The sequence below is a fragment of the Carcharodon carcharias genome, chromosome 7 (assembly GCF_017639515.1).
Source record: "Carcharodon carcharias isolate sCarCar2 chromosome 7, sCarCar2.pri, whole genome shotgun sequence".
NCBI classification, from domain to species: Eukaryota; Metazoa; Chordata; class Chondrichthyes; order Lamniformes; family Lamnidae; genus Carcharodon; species Carcharodon carcharias.
This window is the reverse complement of record NC_054473.1, coordinates 129,517,759-129,542,644: the sequence shown is the minus strand read 5'-3', so window position 1 is coordinate 129,542,644 and position 24,886 is coordinate 129,517,759. Positions and strand designations below refer to the sequence as shown.

The 24,886-nt window shown below is 39.3% G+C and overlaps 2 protein-coding genes across 2 annotated transcripts in view; both read right to left on the bottom strand.

Annotated features, from left to right (window-relative positions):
• Positions 1 to 1,065: 1,065 nt before the first annotated feature.
• On the bottom strand, positions 1,066 to 23,215 carry cenpt (centromere protein T). Its single transcript, XM_041192003.1, has 7 exons — positions 23,132 to 23,215; positions 22,651 to 22,869; positions 22,343 to 22,430; positions 17,651 to 17,806; positions 13,006 to 13,110; positions 4,228 to 4,358; positions 1,066 to 2,213 (listed from the first exon to the last, which is right to left on the bottom strand). The coding sequence occupies exons 2-6, from the start codon at positions 22,856 to 22,858 to the stop codon at positions 4,235 to 4,237; spliced, it is 681 nt and encodes a 226-aa protein (XP_041047937.1). The 5' UTR covers positions 22,859 to 22,869; positions 23,132 to 23,215; the 3' UTR covers positions 1,066 to 2,213; positions 4,228 to 4,234.
• The window catches only part of LOC121280051, a 76,352-nt gene continuing 74,331 nt past the window's right edge, over positions 22,866 to 24,886 (bottom strand). Inside the window, exons 13-14 of the mRNA XM_041191680.1 lie at positions 23,000 to 23,238; positions 22,866 to 22,877 (exon numbers count right to left, since the gene is read on the bottom strand). Of these exons, the coding sequence (XP_041047614.1) occupies positions 22,866 to 22,877; positions 23,000 to 23,238 (251 nt within the window). The remainder of the gene's footprint in view (positions 22,878 to 22,999; positions 23,239 to 24,886) is intronic.

Here is a 24,886-nt window from a genome sequence, read left to right as displayed (position 1 = left end):
TACTATTGTTTTCAAAGTAGCACAGCCTCCAGATAAAATAAATTGCTTACTATCTAAATAAGCAACAATAATCTGACATTTATTTCTTCATCAGGAGCCATACTTTGTTAAATGGCTTTTTTGCTGCACAAAGGTGTTTTTGAACTGAATCACTGTTCTTTACTTTCATTCGGAAAATAATTGATAATATTAGACTACTGTTTTTTGCTCTTCTTACAACTCCACATCAGAAGCTTTTCTATAAATTAATATACAAATAAAGTGCTAAAATTGACATTCACATCCTTTCAATTTCGTACTAGGCAGTACTCAATTCTGGTCTTATTTTAGAAGCAACTTTTCTGAAATAGATTTTTTTGAAGTGAAATATGCTGAACCAAATTCTTAACACACAAGTTTGAAGATGACTGTTCCGATTCACAGTAATGAATTCAAGTGTTAGTATTGAAATAAGCTGCCCAGATATTAAAAGTCAGAGACATTTCTTATGAGGTGACGATCATTTTCTTCAAGGCAACTTATTATATGGTCCACGGACATTGCAGCTGTCTGCCAACTTATCTAAGGAACCATTTTTCATGCATGAATGTAGATGGTGATGTTTAGCAGGCTGCTGAACAGTGGCATAATATGTATAACTTTTTGTTTGTATGACAAAAGAGCATTTACAGTGATGTTTGCTCCCCTTGTCCGGGAACTTGTATCCTCACTGGCTAGGATTGGCTTACTCAGTGACAGACCAGAAACTGAACTCGGACGATTCTGGTTTAATAATATTATATGGTGCATTTACTCAATGAGCCATTGTCTCAGGTTTGTCCCAAACTAAAATAGTAACACAAAATACCTTGGAAAATCTCATCACGTGGACAGAGCATTACCTGACCACAGGAAATTTTGTTCCTTGGTTGTAACAGACTCAAATGAATCAGCTTTGTTACACATTTGTAGGGATTAATAAAGTATTAATAAGAAAATAAGTTATTTAATTGTCAGGTTTCATAATTGATACTTGAACATTATGCAAATAAAGCTAGTTTGAGATTCAGTTTTACAAATAAGTTGATGCCTTTATTATGTATTATACAGAATTACTAACATTACAATTGATAAGACTGAAAACTCCATAGAGTGCCAAACAGAAATGAATAATACTGAGTTTGATTAGACATAAAGGTTATTACAATGCTTACCAGGAATCATGAAATACAATGGACATGTCAATGAGTTACAACTGACATTTGCAGATGTGGAATACCATAACAATGCATAAATAACAGTCACGATTCATAACTTCCCATTATTACTTTAAAAAGTCAAATTAACTTTATTAGTTACTTAGTAAACCAATAAACCATGAAGCCATTTAAACAATTTGAAGTTACAAGAAACCTACCAGGTATTCGGAGCAGCAAGTGCTATATTGGGTGGGACATGAATAATGGGAGCTCAAAAGATTACTGAAGTAGAAGGGTCGTCTCAATTATGGTAAAGTTTTACTGAACTAGATGCAGGCTTTCTTTATATAGTTACACAATTTTACATAAAATGTACAACCTTGTTTGCACGCAGTGTTCTCATAAACATTGGTCATGGAAGTCACGTCAAGTCAGGAATGCAAAGCCCAAAACTAAAGATATAAAAGATTTTATTTTTTTTATGTCAGCATCTACATATCTAGTCATTATTTTAAGGAAGTAAAATTTTAATGTAGATCTTTCTGAGATTGCAAAAAGCTTTGGTAAGAAAAATTGTTTGTGCTGCAAATTACATTTATTTTAATATCTGTAAGTAAGAAAATACTTTTTCTTTCCAACTTCAAGTTTTGTTTGTTTGAATTTAGCTCTCCACTTTCTGTTGAAAATTTATTTGGACAGTCTCAACCTGCTTTCTAGTGAGCACAGGCCCAGAAAATAAATTGTGCATTATTTCATATAAAATTAGGAATCTCACTCAGAGCACCTGTTTCAGGAAGGGGGAAAAAAAATCACAGCGGTGAAGTGGAGAGTTGGGCGAAGACACATTATTTGGCTGAGTAGCGAGATTACGTTGCAAACCACTGTGGTATACCTAACCTAGGAGTACTCATGTCGCCACTGAGTGCCAAAAGTGCTAAGTACTGATATTTATAATCTTGATGAGGATGTTAAAAAAACGTGTTTGGAATCTCTTGGTGGGATTTCCATCTGGGCCTTGAGCTTTTACATCTGGTTCTATTTAAGATAAAAATGAAAGTTAAAAAAAATTGATGCAAATATACATAAGCATATAGATCTCTTATTATTTGGGAGAGATTATGAAATTATAAATGGTGATGATTAGGAAACAATCATACAGCTATAGATTTAATATGGCATAGAAAGGAGGCTACTTGACCCATTGAGATCATGCCAGCTCTCTAGAGCAATCCAGTCAGTCCCATTCCCCCACTCTAACCTGTAGCCATGCGTTTATTTCCCTCATGTGCCCATCCAATTTCCTTCTGAAATCATTGTCTCCTCTTCCATCAATCGCCCTTACAGGCAGTGAGTTCCAAGTCATTATCACTCACTGCATAAAAAAGTTTTCCCTCACATGCCCCTGCATTTCTTGCCCAAAACCTTAAATGTGTCCCATAGTTCTTGTATGATCAGCAATTATGAACAGCTTTTCTTTGCCTACCTTATCTAAACCTGCCTTAATGTTGTACATCTCTAACATCAGCTCACTTGAAGGGGGAGGCGATGGCTTGTTGCTGGACTAGTAATCCAAAGACCCAGGGTAATGCTCTGGGGACCCAGGTTCAAATTCCGCCACGGCAGATGATGGAATTTTAATTCCAGATTTTTACTGAATTCAAAGTCTAATGATGACCATGATCCTTTGTTGTAAAAACCCATCTGGTTCACTAATGTCCTTTAGGGAAGGAAATCTGCTGTCTGGTCTACATGTGACTCCAGACCCACAGCAATCTAGTTGACTCTTAAATGCCATCTGAACAAGGGCAAAAAATAAAGGTAAGTGGATTAAAAATGAATATTGAAAAGGGATGAGGAGACAGTTCATATTTTTTATTCACTTATTCATTGTTTTTAATCCCCTAACCATCTGTTACTTGTTCATGTTGTTCTTTTCAGAGTGCTTACCCTTGTCCTGCTATTATCACATTCTTCTTTCTTACCTTAATGCCACTATCAGCACCTATTTTAGCACTACCATCAACACCCCTTAGTCCTTTTGTTCATGACATCTTTGTTGACCTCTCCTTTGCCTCCACCCATCGCTGACCTTCTATCCAGCTTCACCTGCTCCACCTCACTTAAACAGTATAACTTTCATCACATTTTTACTTCTCTTTAGCTCTGAAGAGTCATACAGCTCTGAAGCTGTTAGACCTGCTGAGTTTTTCCAGCATTTTCTGTTTTTGTCCTGCCACATTTAAAGATCTATGCACACGAACCCCCAGGTCCCTCTGTCCTTGCACATTCTTCAGAAGTGTGATATTATGTTGATTTTGCCTCTTCTTATCCCTTCTGTCAAAATGCATCACCTCACACTTTTCTGCATTAAATTTCATCTGCCACTTATCTGTGCATTTTGCTAGCCTATGTCCTGTTGCAGCTAGTTGATATCATTCTCATTGTTTGCCACACCCCCCAGTTTGACATTATCGAGCAATTTAAAATTTTTACTCTTTTCCAATATCCAAGTCATTTATATATATATGTATATAAAAAAGTGCTCCAAACCACTGACCCTTGGGAACACACAGTCTACCATCCCCCAGTCTGAAAAACAACGATTTGCTGTTTTCCTCAAGCCAATTCTTTTCCTCCAAGCTGACACTAACCTCCTATTCCATGAGCCTCAATTTTATTAACCAGCCTTCTAAATAGTACTTTGTCAAATGGTTTCTTAAGGTCCAGAGACATGATCCATTGCATCCCCTTCATCACCTTCTCTGTTACTTCATCAAAAAAATCAATTCAATTAGTCAAACATGATCAGTTTTAAAGTTGAAATGATCCATTGATTAAATGGAATGCTACCCTACCATAATTTTCTCAGTAAAGAGATCCTACAAATCACACAACTCATGAAAGTCTGTAAAGTCAATAAAAATGGCTTTAAACCTTTACATTAGGGCTTCACCAAAGCAAAACATTTGTGTGTACTTATGTAGAATTCTTATTTCTGATTTGGAAAATAAAAGCAATAAATTTGAGACACCATAACTTTTATACATACATGGTAGTTATTTTTTGGGAATTATCTTACTCCCACTGACAGCCATTGGAATTAGTTTTTCTCTGCATTCCATAGGTAAATGGTGTTCTATCAGTACATTCAAGGGTGACTTGGCAGTCACAAATCCCTGCCTAAGGAACAGAAAATGAAATAATTCAACAACAAATTTAATATATGGATCTTAGTTATATTCTACCAGATCATGAGAATTTTGCCTTTCTTCCATGACCTTTTCAAAAGGACCTTAGTTTTTTTTAAATAGGAAGAATGCCCTTTTCTTGAATTTACTATTCACAATATAGTTATAACTTTACAAAATATGTATGCAATTGTGTTGGCATGAATGTGTGCACTTATGTAAAAAATAGAAAGATTTAATTTATAGTGCCATTCATGACATCAGGATATGTCAGTGTTTTACAGCCTGTTACGGACCATGATGGGAGGAGTGCAGAGTTAATTTTAGCCCCATTCTCCACAGGCCGTAACAATAGTTTAAATGTTTAATTCACACACAAAACTGGCCAATTGTTATTTCTAGCATAAAAAGATTCTAACCAGGCTTCTTTCAATGAACAAAAAAAATTTGATTCATTATAGAACAAAATACTTTGAAAAAAGTTCATAGACTGGTTAACATACAAGTTGTAGTTTAGAAGTGTAACAATTTCCCCCTTTTTAAAAAATCAGGTATTCAAACCCCCATACATTCTCACAAACACAGTCCTCTGCAGAGGCTTGGTTATGGGAATGTTTCTTTAAAAAAGTATAATATTTGAAAAGATCTTGTCACTGTTGATCTAGATCTGGAAGTTCTTTCAGACGGATTTGTTGGTGAAACTGTCCTTGATGACTTTTACTTATCACAACTTTGTGAACTCAGAAAAACAGATGAATTATCCTGATGAGACATTTCTGAGGACAGTTTAACAGAAAGATGGGGCAGAGAGAGGGAAAGAGAAAGCCTCTTTCTTGCAGCCTGCATTTAAGGCACACACACTCACTCTCACTGAGAATTTTAAAGATTAAGATATTCAAAGATTGCTTCTCTTAGGTCAGGTTTTTAAGCAATCAGCAATGGTCTTTAACCTGGCAACAGCAGTTCTTTGTTAACTTAGATATACAAAGTATCTTTTCCCTCAGCAGGAGTTCCCCACTGGACATCTTTCTTGACCTGTAGTTTCTTAAAGAATGGCATATTCAAAGCCTCAGATTAATATTGCAAACTTTTAAAAATAACCCAGGAGGAATAATGTCCAAAATAAAATGTCTTTCAAGTTTCCAAAACAGGTTCTTCACAAGCCTCCACCCATAAGGAATGAAACACCATTTTCAAATGCATTTCATTATAAAACATATAGGAGAACATATACGACATATATACAAATTTTAAACATGCACTCACCCATTCTCACTCACTCCTTATACAGAATCTCTGTATAGGGACTGATCTTTTGATTTCTAAATGATACCAACAAAATTTATATTCTGGATAACATATCAATGATTACATTGTCTTTTCCAGCAATATGGACAACCTTCAAGTTATAAGGTTGTAGTAACAAACTCCATCAAAACAGTCTGGCGTTCTGAATCTTAAATGTTTCAACAAAGTCCAGTAACAATCCCACAGTGTCATTTTCTATGGGAGAATATTTTTTTTGATGCCAATTTAACTTTTTAGAAAAGTATCCCACTGGCTTTTTTATGCCTGATTCATCTTCTTGTATTAGGACCACTCACCCACAAGTCACTGGCATCAATTGCCACCTTGTAGGGTTCAATGAAGTTAGGGACAGCCAACACCAATTCAATTAAGTTAAAATTGCCTTCAACCTCTCACTGTCTCCTTTATCTTCCACTCTTCTTACTATCCTCCTTCCCACGATGGTATGGTTTTAACATGTTGATATGACATAGCTTCCTGCGATCTGGGGTGTCTATCAAATAATTTGCTTTACTAACCCTCTTAACTGCCTTGTATGGACCATTGAACCATGCTTTCAGAAGATCCTCCTGTAAAGGCAATATAACATTAACACTTCATCCCCTGGCTGAAATGTTTGGGTCTCAGTTTTTTATCTGCCTGTTCCTTCATCTTTGTTTGAGAAACTTTAAGATGTTCTTGAGCCACTTTGCAGGCTCCTATGAGCCGCTCCTGGAAGATGGACACATAATCCAGTATGTAGGATTTGTCGCTCTCACCTATAAACTTTTCTTTGATTAATTTCAGAGGGCTTCATCTCATGTCCATAGATTAATTCAAAAGGATTAAAATGAGATTCAGTGAATTTCAGGTGGCAAATAAAAGAAAGTCCAAACATGGGAATATTCATGACAATATGCTTTAATCATTGTTTTGAGAGTTTGATTATATACCTCTCTAAAGCACCCTGTGTTTGTGGGTAGTCTGCTGTGGACTTTAACTGTTTTATACCCAAACTACTCATTATGTTTTGAAAAAATTTGAGACATAAAATTGGAATCTTGATCTGACTAGATCTCCATCAGTAATCCATATCTAGTAAAAAAAGTTGGATTAATTTCTCTACGCGACCTTAGCTGTAATCATTCTCAAAAGATTGGTTTCTGGAAATCGAGTTGTCATATCCTTTATAATACGGATATACTGGTGTCCCACTTTTGTTTTCAGTAACGGTCCCACAGTCTACTAAAATCTTGCTAAATGGTTCTTCTAAAATTGGTGTGGGAATTAAAAGTTCCAGTTTGTAAGTTGTGGTTTCCTCACCATCTGGCACATATGGCATGTTTTACAAAACCGCACTACATCCTTGCGAAGACCTGGCCAATAAAAATGTTGATTTATATATGCTTTGGTCTTTCGAATCCCTATGTGTCCTGCCATAGGAATCTCATGAACTAACCTTAATATTTCCTGATGATATTTGGATACTCCATGATCATCCACCATCTACTCTTCGTCTGCAGGTCTGTGAAGAGGTCTCCACTTCCTCATCAGAATCCCACTTCTAATATATTATGCTTCAGCTTCGGTTTGAGCTGACTGTCATTTAATTTTGGATTGGCTTGCTGGAGCCTCAGTCAGAGACGACTTACTGAATGTTTCCTTCGGATTGTCCAAATCCGCAAAGAAAGTTTCAGATAGCCAAATATCTGTTTGTGGTGCCAATTTTAACTCTGAATATGGAACTTGTTATTCCATTGGTTAGGTCACTACACAAAGAGGAAAAATTCATACAATCAAATGAACAAGGAGGAACAGACCCCTTGAGCCTGCCCTGTCATTTAATAAGATCATGGCTGATCTGATAGTAACCCGAAATCTGCATCCCACCTAAAGCTGATAACCGATCACCTGCTTGCTTACCAAGAATCTACCCACCTCTACTTTAAAAATATGCTAAGACTCTGCTTCCACCAACTTTTTGAGGAAGAGCGTTCCAAAGACTCACGACCCTCTGAGTAAAAATATTTTGCCTCATCTTTGTTTTAAATGGGCAACCCCTTATTTTTAAACAGTGACCCCTAGTTCTAGATTCTTCGACAAAAGGAAACATCCTCTCCACATCCACCCTGTCAAGACCCCTCAGGATCTTAAGAGGTTTCAATCAAATCATCTCTTACTCTTCTAAACTCCAGCCGATACAAGCCTAGTCTGCCCAACCTTTCCTCATAAGACAACCCACCCATTCTAGGTATTAGTCTGGTAAACCTTCTCTGAACTGCTTCAAATGCATTTATATCCTTCCTTAAATAAGGTGACCAATACTTTATACAGTACTCCGAATGTAGTCTCACTAGTGCCACTGTACAACTGAAGAATAACCTCCCTACTTTTGTATTCAATTCTCCTCACAATAAATGATAACATTCTATTAGCTTTCCTAATTACTCGCTATACTTGCATACTAGCCTTTTATGATTCATGTTCTAGGACACCCAGATCCCTCTGCATCTCAGAGCTCTGCAATCTCTCACCATTTAGATAATATGCTGCTCTTCTATTCTTCCTTCCAAAATGGACAATTTCACATTTTCCCACACTTCCTGTCCTTCCTAAATATCCTGTACTCTTCAATATTCAGGCCCCATACGTATCCTCCTGCAACATTGTCTCGGTAATGGCTATCAAATCATAATTATTTATTTCTATGTGCGCTCTCAGTTCATCCATTTTGTTTTGAATGCTACGTACATTCAGATACTGAGCTTTTAGTTTTATCCTTTTATTCTTTTTGTAACCCCTAGTTTCATCTGTTGATTTATTGTTAGATTTGTATTCTCTGTCCCTTCCTGTCACGATCTGTTTTTCATTTCCTTTTGTTTTGTTTCTTCTCTTTGATTTACCACATCTTCCCAAATTTGATTCCCTGCCACCCTATTTAGTTTAAAACCCTCTCTACTTCCCTAGCTATGCGACTCGCAAGAACACTGGTTGCAGCATGGTTTGGGTATAGACCGCCACAGCGGTACCAATCCCACTTTCCCCAGTACTGGTGCCAGTCCCCACGAACTTGAACCCACTTCTCCCACACCAGTCTTTGAGACACATTCATCTCCCTAATCTGATTTGTCCTATGCCAATTTGCACGTGGCTCAGGTAATAATCCAGAGATTATGACCTTTGAGGTTCTGCTTAATTTGGTACTTAGGTCCTCATACTGACTATGCAGAACTTCATCCTTTGTCCTGCCTATGTTGTTGGTATCTACATAGACCATGATGACTGAGTCCCTCCCCCCCCACTGCAAGTTCCTTCCAGCCCCGAGCAGGTGTCCCACCCCCTGGCACTGGGCAGGCAACACAGCCATCTGGACTCATGTTCTTTGTTGCAGAGGATGGTGTCAATACCTCTGACTATGCTATCCCCTACTACCACTAAATTCCTTTTTGCTTCCCCCACTTGAATGCCTTCCTGTACCATGGTGCCATGGCCAGTTAGCTCAACTGCCCTGCAGACCTCACTCTCATTCAAACAAGATGAAAAAACCTCAAACCTGTTGGACAATTGTAGAGGCTCACACTCCTACCCTCTCAGTTCCCTTACCTGCCTCACTTGCAGTTACACTTTCCTGTCCCTGAGCACTGACCAAATCAGAAGACCCTATCCTCAGACTGCCTCCTAGTACAAAGAATCAAGGTAACTTTCCCCCTCCCTGATGCATCACAGTGTCTGCAGTTCAGCCTCCAGCTCATAAACTCTGAGCTGAAGCTGCCCAAACTTCAAACACTTACCGCAGAAGCGTTTGCCCTGGATTAAACTGGCATCCAGGAGCTCCCACATGCTGCAGCTGTGACACATCCCCTGTCCTGACATCCTTAATGTGTTCTAATTAGCTATTTAATTATTTTATTCAATTATATATTTTATTTTTGTTTTTATATATTTTATTAACCTTACGACCAGTTGCTAGACTATTTTGAACCTTAGGAATTGAATAAACCTTAGTCACTTACCAGATACTCACCAAATAACTAGCTTCTTCCCCCGGAGCAGAGTTATGGGCACTTCCTGAAGGCTGAGAAAGTTAAAAAGCAAAAAGCATAAGAGCACCTCTTTCCCTTCCTTCCCTAACTTCCTTAATTACCCAACTCCCAGCACTATATTCTAAATTGCATTTCTTGCAGTAAACCTTACCTACAGTGCCTCTTTCCCCCTATGTGCCTAATTCCCACTTGAACCAAATTCTCAAATATACTCACTTGGTCTCTATCTCACTCAGGCTGAAATCTCGACTCAGTGATAATGTGCCTCTTACTGAACCTTTTCCTGCAACTGCTATGTCTCCTTGACTTCACTTGGTCTTTCCATAACTAAGGGGGAAGCTACTACTTTTGCTCCAGCCAAACAATTTCTGAGGAGTAAGTCAACTCCGTCTACAGACAAACTATGAACAATTCCTGCCGTTACCATTCCAGACATTAGGCCATACTCCAGGTGCACTCATTACAAAGGTATGGATATATACTCCTTGCCAATTCACTAAAACCTTGGCATTTAGTGAATGCTTTGGTGGAAAAGTCAGGCTTTTCCCCAGCAAGTGTTTGGGTAGCCCCTGTATCCCTAAGTATAACTATAGGTTTACCTGCTTCACGTAAGGAATTACTTTATCTTTTGACAAGAATTCCCTGTAGCTTTCAGTTTTCTTGTTCACCTCCTCCACACTCACAGTAGTGTTCACACTCAAACTCACAGCTACAGTTAACATTACAACTTGATCAGTTGTATTTTCAGTCAGGGCTTTTTTTTCTGAATTATCCTTATGCACCCCAACCAGTCCTATGGATTTCCCAAGAAAATTCCAGCAATTTTCCAAAATGTGTCCCAACTTGCTACAATGGAAACACATAGGCCTTCAGATGTCACTCCCATCCTCAGATTCCTCACTCCCACTGGACACTGGGTTGGGATAAGTTCTTGCGTCCGCAAAATATTCCCCAACATCTGATGTTTCTGTTTTAAATTTTAACTTTTAAGCTGGCATTCCCTTTTTCATTACTTGTCTGAAATTCCAGTCCTAGCTGCTTAAGTGCTCTTTCTCTTTCTGCTCTTTCCTGTTCAAGTTTAAGTTTCTGCATTTCATTTTTGTGTTCAAGCTGCTTCATTTGCAACTGAATCCTAGCTAACTCAATTGACTCACCTCCTGGAGAATGTGGTCTCAATCGTATTCCTTCCAATTTCAAATGCTGCGTTATTACCTCAATTACGTCTGCTTTCCTCACCTCTTCGATTAATTCTAACTTCAATTAATATGCCAATTCCCTTAGCTTAGCCTTGGGTAATTTTTCTAAACCAGTCAGGGATATATATTCCATCTTTAAAAAAGTCAAATCAACTTCCGAAGCTGTGTCAGTTACAAATGAACCAGAAACCTGGTATGTCTTTCTATCCTTTAACAATTATCATTAATTTGCAACCAATCATTTGTTGTCCAATCTTCAAATTCCACGAAAGGCCCCAATCTTATGTTACGGACCGTGATGGGAAGAGTGCACAGTTAATGCTTGCGCCACTTCTCCACAGGTCGTAACAATAGTTTAAATGTTTAATTCACCTACAAAACCAGCCAATTGTTATCCTTTGATACTGTTATTTCCAGCTTAGAAAGACTCTAACCAGGCTCCTTTCAGTATACACAAAAAATTTGATCCATTATAAAACAAAATGTTTTATAAAAAAAAGTTAATAAACTGGTTAATATACAAGTTGTAGTTTAGAAGCGTAATGATTTTTCCCCTTTTTAGAAAAACAGATATTCGAACCCCTATACACTCACTCACAAACACAAAATAGGACAGAACAAACACAGTCCTCTGCAGAGGCTTGTGTATGGGAATGTTTCTATAAAAATAATAAAATTCGTAAAGACCTTGACACTGTTGATCTAACTGAATTCTGGTCACAATAAATCGAAGTTCTTTCAGATGGATTTGTTGGTGAAACAGTCCTTGATGACTCTTACTTATCACAACTTTGCGAAGTCTCAAAAAAACAGATGAGTTATCCTGATGAGACATTTCTGAGGAAAGTTTAACAGAAAGATAGGGCAGTGAAAGGGAAAGAGAGAGCCTTTTCCTTACAGCCTGCTTCTAAGGCACACACACTCACTCTCCCTGAGAGTTCTAAAGATTAAGATGTTCAAAGAATACTTTTCTTAGGCCAGGTATTTTTAAACAATCAGCAAGATTCTTTGGCCTGGCAACAGCAGTTCTTTGTTAACTTAGATATACAAAGTATCTTTTCCCTCAGCAGGAGTTCCCCACTGGACATCTTTCTTGACCTGTAGTTTCTTAAAGAATGGCATATTCAAAGCCTCAGATTAATATTGCAAACTTTTAAAAATAACCCAAGAGGAAGGCTGTCCTTCAATTTTTTCAACAACGTGTTCCTCACAAATCAACTAAGTTTTTTTATTGTTTATTGGGATGCGGGCGTTGCTGACAAGGCCAGCATTTGTTGCCTTTCCTTAATTTCTCTTCATCTGAATAGCTTGCTAGGCCATTTCAGAGAGCAGTTAAGAGTCAATCACATTGCTGTGGGTCTAGAGTCACATGTAGGCCAGACCAGGTAAGGATTGCAGATTGTCTTCCTTAAAGGCCATTACGACAACTGATGATAATTTCAATACACCATTACTAGGTTTTTAAAATTAGTTAGCTGAATTTAAATTCCACCAACTGCCATGGCAGGATTTGAACCTGTGTCCCTGACATTAGCCAGGATCCCTGGATTGTTAATCAAGTAACATTACCAGTAGGCCACCATTTCCCCACAAATATACTTTGAATATTGTATGTCTATGTGAGCATGCATATATAGAAGGCCACAAACCATCCATGTTACATTTGAAAGTTGTAGAGATTCTGAACAGGAAGCTTACCGTTAAATAGTGGCATGGATATTGAAGTCTGCATGTCATACAAATCAGGCATGATTTGTCCAACGCAAAACACAAACCACTGATATCAGCCAATAGCTGTAAATGCAGTCTGGTCTCTTAAATTGCTTTCTCTGGCAGAAAAACTGACTCGCATATTAGGGTTGCTAATGTCCAGACTGCTAGTTTGGAGAAAATGGTTAGTTAACAATTTTAAAAGTATGAGTTTTGCAATCCCTAAGAGATTAATTGATGTTGCAAACAATGTTATAGTCTTTTGTCTAAACTACTTAATAACCATGACAAAACCAGCACATATCTAATGAAAAATAATGGAGTCAATTGCTGATTAAAAGTGTATTGAATCCATACTGAGATTTGGTGGACTTACTGTTTGTGACTTCATTTGAACCCTCACCTTTTCATTAGAAGTTCCAAGTCTTCTTTTTCAATAGTCCTTCTTTTAGCATGTTTGCTGTAAACATCAACATCATCACAAAGCTGCTTGAAGTACAATTCCAAGCTGTAAAAAAAAAGTCAGGAGCTTTTGTAATATCCACAACAAATATAGAACCTTATTTCTCACATGGCCTCGTTACTCCCATATCAATTACGTGTAAGATCATCTCTGATCACTTCCTGTATCACTCTCCACCCACACCCATTTTCCCTTCCAAACACTGCTCCCTTCTGTACCTTCTTCTGGAAAAAAAACTCACCTCAAAATTATTTACAACTGTGCCCTCTAAATCCCAACTGTCCAGCTTTAGCCCTCTGTTCATCACAACATTTCTGCATCTACCGATTTACTCAATCCACCCTCCCACCACTGATGTGCTGGGATCCTCCATAATTGAGGTTGGGGATAATTGTGTAGCCTCCTCCTCCAGTTATTTGTTTAACTGTCCACCACCATTCATGACTGGATACAGCAGGACTACCGAACTTTGATTCGTGGGTCATGGGATCGCTTAGCTCTGTCGATCACATGTTGCTTTCACTGTTTGGCCTGTGTTGACGTCTCATTTTTAGGTATGCCTGGTTCTACTCCTGGCATGCCCTCCTGCACTCTTCATTGAACCAGGGTTGGACTCGGGGCTTGATGGTAATGGTAGAATGGGGATGTGACGGACCATGAGGTCACAGATTGTGGTAATATATAATTCTGCTGCTGCTGATAGTCCACAGCGCCTCATGGACATCCAGTTTTGAGTTGTTAGGTCTGTTCAAAGTCTATCCCATTTAGAACAACGGTATGCCACGCAACACGATGGAGAGTATCCTCAATGTGAAGACGGGGCTTCATCTCCAAAAGGACTGTACGGTCCTCTTACCTATACTGTCATGGACAGGTGCATCTGATTGGTGAGGACGAGGGCAAGTAAGGTTTTCCCTCTTGATGGTTTCCTTGCAACCTGCTGCAGATCCAGTTATATCATTTAGGAGTCGGCCAGCTTGGTCTGTTGTGGTGCTACTGAGGCACTCTTGGTGATGGACAATGAAGTCCCCCACCCAGAGAACATTATGTGCCCTTTTCACCCTCAGAGCTTCCTCCAAATGGTGTTCAACATGGTGGAGTACTGGTTCATCAGCTGAGTGAGGTAATCAGCAGGAGGTTTCCTTGCCCGTGTTTAATCTGATGCTGTGAGACTTCATGGGGTCCAGAGTCAACATTGAGAATTGTTGCAAACGATGGTGATGGTGGTGTCTGAGACATTGTTTGTAAGGTATGATTCCGAGAGTATGACGATGTCAGGCTGTTACTTGACTAATCTGCGAGACAGCACCCCCAATTTTAGCACAAGCCCCCAGATGTTTGTAAGGAGGACTTTGCAGGGCCGACAGGGCTGGTTTTGCCATTGTCATTGCCAGTGCCTAGGTAGATGCCAGGGGATCCGCCATTCCTTTTTGTAGACTTTGTAGCTGTTTTATACAACTGAATGGCTTGCTAGGCTATTTCAGAGGGCAATTTAAGAGTTAACCACATTGCTGTGGGGCTGGGGTCACATGTAGGTCAGAGCAGGTAAGAACAGCATTAGTGATGGGTTTTTACAACAATTGACATTGTCACTATTAACGAGGCTGGTTTTTTAATTTCAAATCTATTAACTGAATTTAAATTCCGTCAGTTGCTGTGGTGGGATTTGAACCTGTGTCCGCAGAGCATTAACCTACCCCTCTGGACTACAGTTCAGTAACATTACCACCATTGCACTGTCTCCCCCCACCCCCCTCTTGTGTGTGTGTGTGCACGTGCATGCGTGTTTGTGTGTGTGAGTGAGAAAGATAGAATGTGTATGTGAGTGAGAAAGTACTTTTGTGTGAGTGAGACAGCGTGTGTGTGTGTGTGTGTGTGTGAGAGAGAGAGAGCATGTGTGAGAGAGAGCATATGTGTGAGTGCATGTGTGCATGTTAGTGTGTGTGTGTGAATTGTGTCTGTGAGTGCATGTGAGTGAGAGAGGTGTGTGTGAGAGAGAGTGAGCGAGTGTGTGAGAGAGGTGTTCGTGTGAGAGAGAATGTGATAAAGAAAGAGATTATGTGAGAGCGAAAGAGATTGTGAAAGAGAGAGGGAGCATGTGTGAGACAGAGAGAGAGAGTGTGTGTGTGTGTGTGTGTGTGTGCACGCGCATGAGAGAGATAGCGTGTGTGTGAGAGAGAGAGAAAAAGTGTGTGCCTGGCTCATTCCCAGTCTCAGGATTCTCACTCACTCGCACTCCAATACATACTCACACCATGGGTGAGGGTGAGTGAATGAGCACCCTGAGTCAGACACACACACTGATCCTCTCGCACTCTAATGGTCAACTTTATTAATTAATCTTTTTTAAATTATGAATTTATTGCTTTGACATTGCCTTATTTTTGCTCAGCGAGTTGTTATTTTTCTTCATGCCTCAATTTTTTTGAAATTCATGTTTAATGTTGAGCCAAACCTTACCTTTCCAAAATTTGCTCATTGGCCCCTTGAGTGAGAGAAAAATGGGAACTTGTCTCTTTCTCTAATTTCTCTCCTATCTCCCCTCATGCCCATTCTGAGCTCATTTTATCCATAAAACCCAGTTCCTGCTCTCTTGATCCTATTCTCACTAAACTACTGACCACCCAACTTCCCTTCTTGGCTCCCATGCTAGCTGATATTATTAATGGTTCTCTCCCCTCAGTTCCACCTCCCTCTCTTAAAAATCTGCTATCAACAGCCTGCTCTTCAAAGAATCACCAGTCCTTGCAAACTACCATCCCATCTCCCAAGTCCTCGAATGTGTTGTCATCTCCCATCTTACCCAGAACTCCAAGTTTGAATCCCTCCAATCAGGTTTCTGCCTGTCACAGTACCGAAACGACTCTTATCAAAGTGACAAATGACATCTTATGTCACTGACAAAGGTAAACTTTCCTTCCTTGTCCTTCTCAACCTATCTGCAACCGTTGATACAGTTGATCACATCATGCTTCTCCAATGCCATCCAACTGGGTGAGACCGCTCTAACCTGGTTCCATTGTTATATGTCTAATTGTAGCCAGAGAATCGCTGTCAATGGCTTCTCTTCCCATTTTCACAGTTACCTCTGGTGTAACCCAAGGATCTATCCCTCCCCTCCTATTTCTGATCTACTTTGCTGCTCCTCGGCGACATCATCCAAAAATATAATGTAATTATCCACATCTACACTAACAACACCCAGTTTTACCTCTCCACTACCTCTCTTGATCCCTCCACTACCTTTGAATTATCAGGCTGCTGGTCTATCATCCAGTACTGGATAAACAGAAATTTCTTCCAATTAAATATCGGGAAGACAGATGCCATTGTCTTCAGTCCCACCACTAACTCCAATACCTAGCCTCTGAGTCCAACCCTCTCCCTGGCAATCATCTGAGGTTGAACCAGTCTCTTTGTAACCTTGCTATCATATCTGATCCCAAGGTGTGTTTCAAACACATATCCACACCATCACTAAGGCAGCCCATTTCCACCTTGCATGCAGAACTCTGCCATTGCCTCAGTTCTTCTGCTGATAAAACCCTCATCCATGCCTTTGTTACCTCCAGACTTGACTATTCTAATGCACTCCTGGCTGGCCTCCACATTCAACTTTCTGTAAACTTGAAGTCATTAAAAACTTTGCTGCCCTTACCCTATCTCGCTTAAATCCAGGTTCACCCATCACCCTTGTGCTTGCTGACCTACACTGACTTTTGGTTAAGCAGCACCTTGATTTTAAAATTCTCTAGTAAATGCTCAGAGGTACGCTGGAAGAAAACTGTTTGAAACTGTGCTATCCCAAGCAAGAAACATTGGTGTTGAGACAGTGGTAAATCTTCACTGGGGTTTTGAGTCTGTAAAGGTTGTTGGGACAAAAAAAAATAGTGGGAGTCTGAGTCATTTTCTGGTATTTGTATTGAAATCTCTCCAACCCCTTTGTTTAGTGTAATATAGTAATTTTTTCTTGTTTAATAAATGTTTTATTCTGTGTATTAAGATAATTAATAATAATTAATAACAATTGTCTTATTAGGTTCTTGATTGGTAAGGGGATCAAAGGTTATGGGGAGAAGGCGGGAGAATGGGGTTGAGAAACTTATCAGCCATAATTGAATGGCGGAGTAGACTCGATTGGCCGAATGGCCTAATTTCTGCTCCTGTGTCTTATGGTCTAATACTGGCAGACTCTTGTGAATGTGTTCAGTAACTGATCTCCACGGGTTTCGAAAAGAAAAAGTTAGGATCTACCATGCCAGGTTTCATTCTGGGATCTGACTTGTCCAGCATAAACATCAGCTGGAATGATAACACTCTTTAAACGTTTCTGCCTCGTTCCTCCTTTAAGACATTCTTAAAACCCATCTCTTTAACCAAGCTTTTGGTCATTTGCCCAAATATCTCTATGTGGTTCAGTGTCATGTGCCTCTGTGAAGCATCTTGGAATGTTTCATTATATTAAAGGCATTCTATAAATAATCTGTTGCTGCTTGTAGCCCATTATTGAAATTTTCACGATTGTTTGAAAGATTTGTATTACAAAATGATTTGCTTTAATTTGTATTATGAAACTATCACTTACCATTGTTCCACCACTGTAAATGTTTCCTTCTTCACTCTCATTTTGGCATAGTGAGTAAACACAGACTTTACAAAGCTGCCTGGCAAAATTGTTTTCTTTCGTGTTTGGGTTGGTTTTTTTGGATTCTGCTTTACCTTCACAAGTGGTTTTTGTGCCCTGTTGATAATGGATACAATATTTAGTGTTATTACAAGCAACTGGTTCATTGATTTCATTTTGTATCAAATTTATAACCATTTGGTACTTGGAAACTAGATTTCAAAATCAAATGTATGTGTTTCAGATTGGCACCAGGTTGTTCAGTTGAGTTCAGTGTCACATCACTTCTGAAAGCAGACAGAGTCCTTAAAATCAAGAGTCTACCTTTTACTGCCTGATATCTAGTCATTGGATAGCTATGAGCAGGGGAACCCCTTGTTGTAGAATCTCAATTTTTCTTCACAAATACTTCCCTTACCTTTCAGAAGGCTGACTCCAATGAACACTCTATTAAATCAATAAACTGATTTAATTTTATACAAAACATGAATAGACAATAAATTTTACAGTGAATTTGAATCCATTCCATAATGTCCTGCAAAACATAGAAGATAAGTGAGCATGCTAGACTCTCCCTGTTAGAGGACCAAATTCAGTTTACTAACCAGAATATTTCTGAAGCTATTCAGCATTAAACTTGAGAGTTTTCTATAACTGTCAGTCTCAAAACTGAGCTTCTACACAATAATTCCTTTCTCAGATAGATGAGAAGCCAAAGATTTGTCTTTTGACTCACTCTGTTCAAGGCATAGCCAGTTAAGCTGTCAGTATATCCAGCAGGAGTGCCCCCTCACCAATTTTAAAAAAAAATTGTTCATGAGATATGGGTGGCGCTGGCAAGGTCAACATTTATTTTCCATCCCTAATTACCCCTGAGAAGATGGTGGTGGGTCACCTTGTTGAACCACTACAGTCCATGTGGTGTAGGTACTCCCAGTGTTATTAGGTAAGAATTTTGACACAGAGATGATGAAGGAACGGCAATATATTTTCAAGTCAATGGCAATATATTTTCAGTGGACTTGGAAAGGAACTTGGATGTGATGATGTTCCTATGCACCTGCTGTCCTAGTCCTTCTAGATGGTACAGATTGAGAGTTGGAGGTGCAATAGAAGCCACCTTGACGAGTTACTGCAGTGCATCTTGCAAATGGCACATACTGCAGCCACAGTGAGTCAGTAGTGGAGGGAGTGAATGTTTAAGGCAGTGGATGGGGTGCCAAGCAAGGGGCTCTGTGTTGGTGTTGAGCTTCTTGAGTGTTGTTTGAGCTGCACTGATCTAGCAACTGGAGAGTATTCCACCACATTCCTGTCTTGTGTGTCTTGTAGGTGACGGAAAGACTTCGAGGACAGAAGGTTAGTTACTTGTCACAGAAGACCCAGCCTCTGATCTACTCTTGTAACCACCGTAGTTAAGTGGCTAGCCAAGTTAAATTTCTGGTCAAAGACGACCTTCAGGATGTTGACAGTGGGGAAATTTGGCAATAATAATGCCACTGAATGTCGAGGGGAGATAATTAGACTTTCTCTTGTTGGAGATGGTCACTGTCTGGCACTTATATGGCATGAGTGTTACTTGCCACTTATTAGCCCAAGCCTGGATGTTGTCTAAGTCTTATTGTATGTGGGCATGGACTGCATCATTATCTGAGGACTTGCGAATGGAACTGAATGCTGCAATCATCAGCAAACATCCCCACTTCTGACCTTACGATGGAGGGAAGGACATTGATGAAACAGCTGAAGATGGTTGGGCCTCAGACACTGTAAGGAAGTTCTGCAGTGGTATCCTGGGGCTGAGGTGATTGGCTTCCAACTGCCACAACCATTTTCCTTTGTGCAACATACACCTCTACATCAGTGGAGAATTTTCTGCCTGATTGCCACTGACTTCAATTTTACAAGGACTCCTTGATGCCACACTTCGTCAACTGCTGCCTTGATGTCAAGGGAAGTCACACTCACTTCACCTCTTGAATTATGTTCCTTTGTCCATGTTTGGACCAAGGTTTTCATGAGGTCTGGAGATGAGCAGTCCTGGTGAAATCCAATGTGGGCACTGATGAGCAGGTTATTGATGAGTAAGTGCCACTTGATAGTCTAAATTATTATTAATGACACTTTCCATTACTTGGCAATTTTTAACATTGTTGTGTCGATGCCAGTGTTTTAGCTGTACTGAAATAACTTTGCTGGAGGTGAAGCTACAGCATAAGTCTTTAGCACCATAGCCAGGAAGTTGTTGGCACTCTGGATTCATACGAATGTTACGAGATTTTGACTATTTGCCTCGAATGAACTTTCAGTATTTTACATTATGATATTATTAATCTAACTTTAGATCACAAAGGGTTAAATACACAAGATACACGCTGAGAATCTAAATTAGACCTTCATGGACTGGCATAAGTGACACTTCCTGCCCGCCAACTTGAGCCAATGGCAGCTGATTACAACACCGTGGCAAATATTTACAAATAATATGTTGCAATGGCTTTGCTGATGTGAGCAGAGTCGGGAGAGAGAGAGCTGTCAGCACATATTTTAAACTAATAATCTGTAATGCGGTGTTTTCCCATTTGCTAGAGGTTTCAAGTTTGTGATGGTATTCGTACTATTCTAGTACTGCTTATTTTTTTTTTATCCTGGCCAATATTTATGTTTCAAACAATATCACTGAAACAGGTTGTTTAATCATTATCTTATTGGTAAGCACTTAGGGACATTCTGAGGTTGTGAAAGGAGCAAAATAAATGCAAGCTCTTTCTATCTTTATATCCAATGATAAAAGGGTTCCTCGTTATGAGGAAAAATATTTTAAGCAGTGAGTGTCTACGATCTGTCTGAAGATAGAGGCAGATTCAATCGTGGCTTTCAAAAGAGAATTGGATAAGCACCTGAAGGGAAAAAATTACCGAGACTACAGAAAAATGGGTGGGGACTTGGGTTAGCTAAATTGTTCTTGCAGAGAACTAGCCTGGCTTTAATGAGCTGAATGGACTCCTATGCTGTAACCATTCTATGATTTCCCCAAAGGCCTGTTACTCTAGATATCTGTGTACCAAGTCAAGTTTTCATTCATAGGAATTTCATGCCAATTCTTGCACTGAGCACAAGCAAGAATTATCAGGGGTTCAAATTATCACAATAGGCACTTATTTAAAATAAGGTCAAATTCTGTGAGACACAAGGTTCTACTGTTAGTTAATAAATAATAAAATTTTAACAATAAGTTAAATTGTAAAGACAAAAAACTACCCCTGAAACTTTTCTCATATTCAATAAAGAATGTCCTCTACCCTTCAGGGAACATTTCCACTGGAAAACTGGCGCCATGGATGATTTTCCTTACATGTCTCCTGACGCCAAATGTAGTGCCCCAGGCATAATTCTGGTTGAGATCAGCCAATTCAGCAAAGACCGGGGATTCAACCTAAAATATTCCTGCTCTGATTGTTCAACACAATAACTAGATATTACACTAAGCAATTAAGCTATCATAGGAGCTGTCAATGTATTCTTACCGTGTGGGAGGTGAAGACGAAGACAGGAGAATGAAGAAAACAATAACCATGTTTTAAAAATGACGAAGAGTCTCAGGGTTGAGGGGAGGAGTATAGAGATATTGTAATCATTAAACCAGGGAACATGGCCTAAAGTCACCCCAGGATAAAACTGAACAGTTTTTGACCACCCATTTCATCAACGTCAGCTCTTTTGGAGTTCTGTGCTACACCTGACTCTCGCCCACAATCAGATTTCCAGATCACACAGACTCATGGAGCAGGCAATAGCAAAATAAATTCAACACTTTAAAAACTGGATAATTTTCCATTCAACATTTTCATCACAACCGTATCTTATTGAAATAGAGTAATCTACACAGCACAAGGACAAGACTAAGGTTAAAAAGTTCTTAAGAAGGATCTAAATAATCAGGCCAATTTGATAGGCTGAAATACACGTTTACCTTTCTAATCTGAGATACCTTAAACTTGCAAACTCACTTGTCATATTTTCAGTAATTTTTAATTTATTTTTTCCATACTTGAGCACAGTTTCTGCTCTCTTTCAAAAGTATGGGGTGGGTGGTAGTTGGGGATGGGGACACACTGAAAATCAGGACAGTCTGAGTCACAGCTGCCTCCACTATAATATCCAAAGTTCCAATTTGCTAAACTGCATTATGCCAGTTTTCTACTCCCAAGAAGGGAATCCGTCCCTACTCCAGTGGAATGAGGACCAAGAAAACCATCACCAAAATCAAGCAAGCCTGAGCGACAAGTGGTCTTTTGAATCAGATTTGCGGTCTTCTGCTGGGAGCTTTGCACAGAATTGCTTCTCTTGCAACCCCCAGCCAAGCCCAATACAGGGAAAAACTATTTTTATTAATGCTACCTATATAAACAGATTGGTTATCCAATCCTGCTGATTTCCCCATTAAGTATAATCAAACAGCACTATCATTTTTGAACTGGAGCACAATATTTAAATTCATAATTATTTAAAATATGTTTTTCTCTAAGCAGAGCTGTTTCCCAAGCTGTAAAGATAAATGGCATAGGTCTGTAATCAAAAGATGGCTCCATGCTAGAAACATTTCTTAGCAATCTAGATGTCTTACGATGATGAAGTACTGCATTTGTTACTTACTTGCTACTCAATATCTTGAGAAAGTGTGGTGTGGTCAGTAATGGAGAGGATCTGAATACCTTGTCACTCTGCTGGAAAGTCGGTTTCACTTTTATAATAAAGCGAAATTCCAGATCAAATTTTTATATTCAGTAAGGAAGGAAAAAGTATATATAAGATTAAAAAAATAATCTTTAAATGAGCTTAAATAATCAATTTTGTGCACTAGTTGAAGACAATCAAAAACTGGAAGACCTTAAAGCCTTCACTTGGATTACACCAATTTCTCAGATGCAGTCAAGACTGCATCACAATTTTAGTGATTTTACCTTTATCGTCATCATCTTCAGATTCACTGTTTTCCATCAACTCTTCTCTCTTGGCCACTTCATCATGTTCTTCTTCATCACTGACTTCATCACCTTCCATTCTTTCAACGCTGACTTCATCACCTTCCATTCTTTCAACGCTGACTTCATCACCTTCCATTCTTTCATCGCTGACTTCATCACCTTCCATTCTTTCATCACCTTCCATACTTTCATCACCTTCCATACTTTCATCATCTTCCATACTTTCGTCCTCCGCCCTCCCACCGTCGTCCGCCCTCCCACCGTCCTCCGCCCTCCCACCGTCCTCCGCCCTCCCACCGTCCTCCGCCCTCCCACCGTCCTCCGCCCTCTCATCGTCCTCCACTTCATCACCTTCTGTTCTTTCATCATTCACTTTATCACCTTCCATGCTTTCAACTTCCATTCTTTCATCATTTACTTCGTCATTTTCTGCTTTTTTATCACCTATTTCATCAACTAACACCAATTCATCAGCATTCACTCCTTCAGAGTGCCATAATGCAGCCGACTCCTGTCCACCTAGTGTTGCTAAGTTCTGTTCAGCATCCCTGGCCATCTCCAATTCTGCAGAAGAAGAAAATTGTCACTATGTTGAATTTCTTTAAACTCCACCAGCAACATCTCCATTTTCATTCAGATATTGTCATAATAAATTATCAGGGAATTTAGAACTAGGGGGCACGGTTTCAACATAAGGAGTCTCCCAATTAAGACGGAGATGAGGACGAATTTCTTCTCTTTGGAATTCACCACCCCAGAGAACAGTGGAGGCTGGGTATATTCAATATATCCAAGGCTGAGTTTGACTCCCCTGTAGATCAAAAATCTAAGGTTATGGGGAGCAAGCAGGAAAATGAAGTTATGGCCACAATGAGATAATGATCTTATTGAATGGCAGAGGAGGCTGGAGGGGGCAAATGGTCTACTCCTGCTCCTATTCCTTATGTTATGTTGATGCTGAAACTGAACTCCCATGAATGGATTTTGAGATTGTGAAACAATTAAGTCCTTTATTAAATGCTTCTCTCTTTTAAAAACATCCCAGAGGCCCATTTTATCCATGGGTGATTTGCTAAGAGCATAGGCTATGCCAATATTAATCTGTCACTGGTTGCTGGAACATGTGTGCTCTCTCCTTGTGCGAGAAACCTTTGCATAGGGTTCCATCACAAACTTCAGATCAAAGACCTACATTGGCTACCCAACTGTAATAGCCTAGATACAGTAGTTTAGAAAAGCTTAGAATTTAAGATATGCAAAATCCCACAATATGACATGATTTCAATGTTAAGGATGAAAGAAACAAATACTTTCAAAATGACCAGCAATTATTTCAAACCAAAGGTATTAAATAAGACAAAGTGTTGTATTCACAAAGTGCAATTGTGGAGTGCTTGCTGATGGAGGAGTCATGAAGGCCTGGAAGTCACAGGCCCCTGGAGAAAATAGGAAGCCACTTTGTGGACTAAACTCACAGATACTTTTAAAATATTCTCACCACTAATTTTCCCTTTTCCCTTACTGTTGTCAATCCCTTTCTCAATGAGTGGAGCTCCACTTGCATTAGGTGTTTTTCGGTACCAAGTCCAAGAATCCATTTGTAATTCTCAACGGTGAATGTCAATAGGCCTTCAACTATGGAGAGCATCATAGTTACAGCTAATCTGATTCTCAGCTGACAGAGATCGCTGTTTAAAGGCAGCATTTCTCCCTCGCAGTTGGAAGAATCAATGTTTCCTTAATGTATTGTTGAAAAGAAGAGACATGCTGGAGCTTTTCGTCTTGCATTCATCAGGACACCACAATATAAGGGGAAAACAACAATTTATACTGTAGATGAGGATAGTGCTGATTGGTTGGCAAGTAGATTCTGATTGGTAGAGGCATTGCCATGGAGAATGCACCAGTGATGGCAACTGCCAGTTAACTGCAAAGCATTAAGATAAAAACAAAAAACTGCAGATGCTGGAAATCCAAAACAAAAATGAACATACCTGGAAAAACTCAGCAGGTCTGGCAGCATCCGCGGAGCAGAACACAGTTAATGTTTCGAGTCCGTATGACTCTTCAACAGAACTAAGTAAAAATAGAAAAGAGGTGAAATATTAGCTGGTTTAAGGGGTGGGGGTAGAGCTGGATAGAGGGCCAGTGATAGGTGGAGATGTCATAGACAAAAGGACAAAGAGTTGTTGAAGGTGGTGATATTATCTAA

Coding starts and splice junctions, on each gene's coding strand:
- cenpt (XM_041192003.1), bottom strand. CDS start 22,858: ATGGAAGGTGATGAAAGAATGGAAGGTGATGAAGTCAGCGATGAAAGA. Junction 22,431..22,650: donor TGAAGATGATGACGATAAAG/GTAAAATCACTA, acceptor TTATTATAAAAG/TGAAACCGACTTTCCAGCAG. Junction 4,359..13,005: donor TTGGAACTTCTAATGAAAAG/GTGAGGGTTCAA, acceptor TCTGTTCCTTAG/GCAGGGATTTGTGACTGCCA.